General features: G+C 35.6%; 1 protein-coding gene across 1 annotated transcript; it reads right to left on the reverse strand.

Moving 5' to 3' along the window:
* Positions 1–4468: 4468 nt before the first annotated feature.
* Positions 4469–5209, reverse strand: LOC106975660 (multiple coagulation factor deficiency protein 2 homolog). Its single transcript, XM_053217760.1, has one exon. It carries the CDS (start codon positions 5118–5120, stop codon positions 4683–4685), a length of 438 nt encoding a protein of 145 aa, XP_053073735.1. The 5' UTR covers positions 5121–5209; the 3' UTR covers positions 4469–4682.
* Positions 5210–6417: the final 1208 nt, after the last annotated feature.

Consider the following 6417-nt stretch of genomic DNA (forward strand, 5'->3'; position numbering starts at 1 on the left):
TCAGGTAGGCTCATTCTGCCACAGGATGGAATGGGTATATCTGACTACATCAGAAAAGCCCAACACCACTAAGAATGGATCAGAATCTCTGCGAACAATAAGTGGCCACTGGAAATGCCCTCTTGTTGGTTGTATCAACAAATGCTCATTCATTGGGCCTTTTTTTCCTATGTGATCTTTGTTTTTCACTCAGATGTGAATGATCTCACTCTGAGGGAACATTGGAGTGAAAATTAAGGATGCTTTTTTCCAAAGAGATTTACTTTTTCTGCTTTGAGAGGGATTCACTATCCATTAAAAACTACTATAATCTTCTTCATGCAGCCTGGCTTACAATATCTTAGTTTCACCTCTCCTAGTTTTGAGTCTGGGTTTCAGGACCTCATGTTGATATGGTCATTGGTCAGCTTTAGAATTTACTTATAAATTTGAATTCCCATTTCTCTTTTTCTCTCTCTTTATCATAAAATATTATGTAGATACCATGAATGCATTAATCATCCTATTTTATATAAAATCAATTTAGTTTTTGCAGCACAGACTGTCACAGCAACTGGTTTGGTTATGGCACAAAGTAAAATTCTCAAACAGACTTTTTGACTACTTAAAATCAATTAATACATGCTGGTGATTCTGCAACAACTCGCTGGCTGGGGAATTACTGGTGTACCCAGTCAAGGCATTGAGAAACATTTTAGGATAAAAATTAAGCACTTTGATTACAAATTCTTAAGACTAATTCACACCTATCCCCAACTTTAACTGGGTGAGCATCACCATTTTTTTCTCTAAATTTCCCTTTGAAATTTTGAAAGGTCACTGAAAAATACATCGATATTTAACTTGAAAAGATATTTCAATGTGTGTTCCAGATGATTCTTTTCCATAGCTACCTAATAACTTTACCACATAGACAAAAAAAATATAGGCTGTATTAAACTTTGTAAGAATTAGAAGCTGAATTTAAGTGCATACATTTATGAGAATAAATTGTTCACTTTAGAATGCCAAAAATCTTCATTTATCCTAAATGAAAGATGTTTATGAATAGTAGTACTGCTAAGAGAGTTACTTTTGATTTTTTAGATGCAACATTCAATCTTGACTTATATCCACATAATGTGTTATATCATTAATTATAATAGCAATAGAAGAAAATGAACCCATAAAACACTCACTTTATACAAATTGCATATAAATGATAAATAGAAGAAAGTCTTATACCTAAAATATAATTGAGGAAGTGAAAAACCTTAGGAATCTGTAATGTGTTTTGAATCTACAGCCCTACGCAATGACTTAGAATTTTCCATCAAATCCTCAGCCATATCTTCTAGGATTTATTTAATAGTGCATTGAATCCATGATTTTATAGATAGTGCACATTACGATCCTATGAGTAGCTTGTTCAAAATAGAGATTCGTGAAACTCATCACAGACCTATAAAATCAGAATCTCTGGAGATGAAAGTTGGGCATTTTTAATTTTTAAGATTTTTCAGTTAATCCCAGAATAAACAATTGAAGATTTTTACTTAATTGCTTAAGTTAACTTAATTCTCACATTCAAATTCTATGATTAATTTGGATCCTGCATTAACCAAAAACAGATCATAAAGAGGATTACTAACGACAATTCACAAAGCCAAAAAAGAAAAAAAAATCACTGTTTTTTTTCTAGTTTGTGATTAATTTATGTACAATATTCCTTCCCTACTTATAAGAATTATTTTCTAAATACCACCTGCCTGCCTTCTGAAAGTCTAGAGTAGTCACTCATAATTTAGCATATTTTTTTTTCAGTGGGTAAATATCAAAACATTTTATTTCACAGATAGAATGCTAGTGTCTTGGTATTAGGAACTTATGCCATATATTATGTTTTTACACAATTTTTATTTATTTTGAGAGAGAGAGAGAGAGAGAGAGAGAGAGAGAGAGAGAGAGAAAGAAGAGCATGAGCAGGGAAGGGGGAGAGAGACAGAGAGAGAGAGAAGAGAGAGACAGAGAGAGAGAGAGAGAGAGAGAGAGAGAATCCAAAGCAGGCTCCAGGTTCAGAGCTGTCAGCACAGAGCCTGACACGGGGCTTGAACTCACAACCGAGAGATCATGACCTGGGCGTAAGTCGGACACTCAACCAACTGAGCCACACAGATGCCACTGTTTTTACACAATTTTTAGAACAATATTTTTAAAGTATAAAAATGTGATTTAATGGGTAATCTTATATTATTATTATTACAATTACATACAAACTAATACAGCAATTATATTTAAATTTGAATTTTTGATTTGACGGAAAGCATACTACATTAAACAAATAAATAACAACAAAATCGCAATATTATTTTCCAGTTTAAGAGCTTGGAAATTAGTTGGTTTGATCTATTGTACACCACTATACCCTAGCTGGTTTCTGGAGTCTCCTTTCTTTCCAAATATATTTGGTGTGTAAGTATATAGCGAGTAAAATGAAAACTTGAAGAACTTGTCATTGTCTTGCATGTGATATAATTTGTAGAATGTATATCTAAAAGGTTTTTGCATTTCTTGAATATTATTATTGTTTATTTCATCAATCTATGAGAAGCAAGATTTTTAAAACATTTTGCACAATATATAAATCTGTTTTTCTCTCCATGAACTCCATAAATATTGGCTACCATTTTAAATTAGATATAAAAGACTTATATCTTCTCTAAACATTTATGTAAGAGAATGTCCTGTCTAAAGACATTAATTTCCTCTTGCAGAGTAAGTTCTTAATTTCTTTATATTATATTACTACTCTAGATAATTAGAATCAGTGTACTGTACCCATGTTAGTATAGCATGTTGCTATTAGAAAACTTACTTAACTTAGTTAAGTTTCCATTTGAGATTTTTCATTTAACTATGATTTATATTAAGGAATATTAAGACTATATTAAGATCTATTCTATCTCCAGAATGTAAAATAAAAATTATAAATATCATTAAGAATTACAATTTCTAGGGGCATGTGTGTACCTCAGTCGGTTAAGCATCTGACTTCAGCTCAGGTCATGATCTCATGGTTCGTGGGTTTGAGCCCCACATCGGGATCTGTGCTGACAGCTTGGAGCCTGGAGTCTGCTTCAGTTTCTGGGTCTCCCTCTCTCTCTGCGCATCACCCACTCATGCTCGGTCTTTCTCCATCTCTCAAAAATGAATAAACATTAAAAAAAATTAAAAAAAAAGAATTACAATTTCTATATTGAAAATAATAATTTCCTAAATGAAAAATAAAAAAATATAGATAGCTTTGTTTTCCACACTAACAAGAGAGAAATTGAAAATGACTTTGCCTTGTTTCTTTATCAGTTTTATCAGTTTTATTGGTCCTATATCGAAGATTCATTGTATAAATCTTTCAAAGTAACTAGGTATTACAAGAATACTTTACAATGCAGCTCTGAGAGCAAAAATTCTTGACACAGGAAGCCATTTTTATAAATACATGTTTTCTTATAAGAATATTTTAACATGTCTCTATATGTCTTAGAGAAAATTCTATGCAGTTTTTCTTCCCCATTCAATCATCATTTCAGATTTTTTATTATAGTATGTCTACTATAACCAATAAACCAAATTACAAATGCTTCTAATTTTCAACCATTACTGAGATTTGCACTGTTAAGAGTTTTTAGGCTTTTTTTCTAATCTTTCCTGATCTGAAAGAATTCACGTATTTAAACTAGAAGAGATAATGAAAACGCCATTCCTTCTAAATACACCTTGCAGCAGGTTACTCACTGGGCTTGGTGACCCTTTCCTCCTCACTTTAATAAGGCCAGCTAGTAGCTTTACCCCCTCTGCATTGAGCAGGAAGGATACAGTCCTTGCATTACTAATAGTTTCTAAACCACAAAAACAAACCCTAGAAATAAAAGGTAAATACAAATATTAAGAAAGCTAAAACGTTTGCTAATGGTTAGAATAAAACTTTTTTTTTTTAAATTTAAGGTCTCTCCTAAGTATAGGAAGACACAAAATAAAGTATACGGATGTGACAGTAGTTTTAGTAAATACTTAAAAACTAAAATAATAGGTCAGTGGTGTATCATTTCCAAAGTGCCAGAAAATAAAGAATCTTAGACTCTATGGCTAGCTGAACGTACTTACTATCTGTCATTCTCCTTATGCTGTTGCTTTGAAATAGTCTAATACTCACTTGCCCAGGGCAAATCATTGTTCAGGACAGGGGAACTTTCCAGAATACTGGCCACATGTATCTGAAGATGTAGGACACTCCAAGGGAAACATTTGGCATTCATGCCATTTCTTTACTGTTAGTGAAAATGTGTCCACTTGACAAAGCTTGTCTTACTTTTCAGGTAGCATGAATGAAAACCAAGAGACCAGCAGTATTCCACAGTCAAGTTCCTGAGTACTCTACTCCAATTATCCAACATTTTTAAAAGGATGTTTTAATCAAGCACTTGTCCAATAAGAGATTTAACAGTACTTGGGGAGTATAATATGTCCCATTTCTCTTCTGTTTCTCTTGATTTCTGTTTCTTAACCCAGCGTAGCAAACTGCTACAGGTTTTTACCAAAATGCAGTTAGCAGTAGTTGGAAATGTGTTATTTCGCATGACCAAAAGTGTTCAGCCGCATTATAATGGGTCACATTTGCATATAACTAGATGGCCAAGCAAGGTCTATTTCAGTGATTTGGCAAATTCAGCACAGTCAGTACATTCATCATTGTTCTTGTCATCCTCTCTCAAAACACCATCTATTAAGTTAATCAGTTCAGCTTCACTCATTGGTGGTGCCTGTTCCTTTTCCTCCTTATGGATGCCCTCAATGACTGTGGAAAGTTCTAGGCTGTCAAGCAAAATATTGCTGTCATAATCATGCAGTTTGAAATAATGGAGCTGCAGTGCCTGTGGGAACATCTCTACCTCTGGTTTGTTGATGAAACCTTCTAGATACTCCATGATATGCTCTTGGTCATGCACTGTGTTCTTATCCAGGCCCATGCTGTTGGGATGGGAGAAGTTTGCCCCTGGCTCCTCAGCCCTGGTACCCAGAGCACAAAAAGCCCAGAGCAGGCCACATATGAAGGGGGTTCTGAGCAGCCACAGAGATCTCATTGTCACTGATGTGAAATGTTGAGGTTTGGGAGTGAACAGTCAAGAAAGAATTCTTTAGATGTCTTCAGTGCTAAAAGGATGGTTTTATTAAAGTGGGGTCAGGACCTGTGGGCAGGAAGAGCTGCATTGGGGTTGTAAGGAGTCGCTCATTGTGTCCTTTCAAGTGGGGAGGTAGTTAGGGATAGCATAAGTCTCTAAGGAATTTGGAAGCAAGGTTTCTAGGATCCTGCAGTGCTAGCTGTTGTTAGGAAAAGGTCACTTACTACTGTCTAGTAAAACCTTAGTTATGAGACGCTTCACATGTAGATCAGTGGCCATATGCTTGGACGATAAGCGCTATCATATATCTTGTGGGTTGGGTAGAGACAAAGAAAGTTTCCAAAGAGATTTTTTTTATAGCATCCTGGAGGTCAGGCTAATGTCAAACTAAGGTTGCCTTTTGCCTCTAGCAAACTATTAGCATCAAGACAGCCAAGCTCCTTGAGGAAGGTCACTCTACCTATCTCAAGTACTGGTCAAAGGGCTATAAGTTGTCATGAAGTTTATTTCTTTTTTTCTTTTGCATTTGTTCCCCACCTCAATCACTGGTACCCTCACTGCTCCCAGTTTCCAAGCATTTTCCTTACACGTGAAGCTTTCGAGCCTACTTTTCTTTATTTCTTAAAAAGAATCTTGTCATCACATTTTTTAATTTTTTAATGAAATTTATTGTCAAATTGGTTTCCATACAACACCCAGTGCTCATCCCAAAAGGTGCCCTCCTCAATACCCATCACCCACCCTCCCCTCCCTCCCACCCCCCATCAACCCTCAGTTTGTTCTGTTTTTAAGAGTCTCTTATGCTTTGGCTCTCTCCCACTCTAACCTCTTTTTTTTTCCCTTCCCCTCCCCCATGGGTTTCTGTTAAGTTTCTCAGGATCCACATAAGAGTGAAACCATATGGTATCTGTCTTTCTCTGTATGGCTTATTTCACTTAGCATAACACTCTCCAGTTCCATCCATGTTGCTACAAAGGGCCATATTTCATTCTTTCTCATTGCCACGTAGTACTCCATTGTGTATATAAACCACAATTTTTTTATCCATTCATCAGTTGATGGACATTTTTTTACTGTTTATTTATTTTTGAGGGAGAGAGACAGAGAAAGAAAGAGGGAGACAGAGACAGAGACAGAGACAGAGGAGGGGCCGAGAGGGAGGGACACACAGAATCCGAACCAGGCTCCAGGCTCTGAGCTGCTTAACTGACTGAGCCACCCAGGTGCCCCTTAACTTATTTGTCTTTAATTGGTAATA

The sequence above is a fragment of the Acinonyx jubatus genome, chromosome A2, assembly GCF_027475565.1.
Source record: "Acinonyx jubatus isolate Ajub_Pintada_27869175 chromosome A2, VMU_Ajub_asm_v1.0, whole genome shotgun sequence".
NCBI classification, from domain to species: domain Eukaryota; kingdom Metazoa; phylum Chordata; class Mammalia; order Carnivora; family Felidae; genus Acinonyx; species Acinonyx jubatus.

Excerpts from the sequence above, each read along its gene's own strand:
- LOC106975660 (XM_053217760.1), bottom strand. The coding sequence starts at position 5,120 with ATGAGATCTCTGTGGCTGCTCAGAACCCCCTTCATATGTGGCCTGCTC.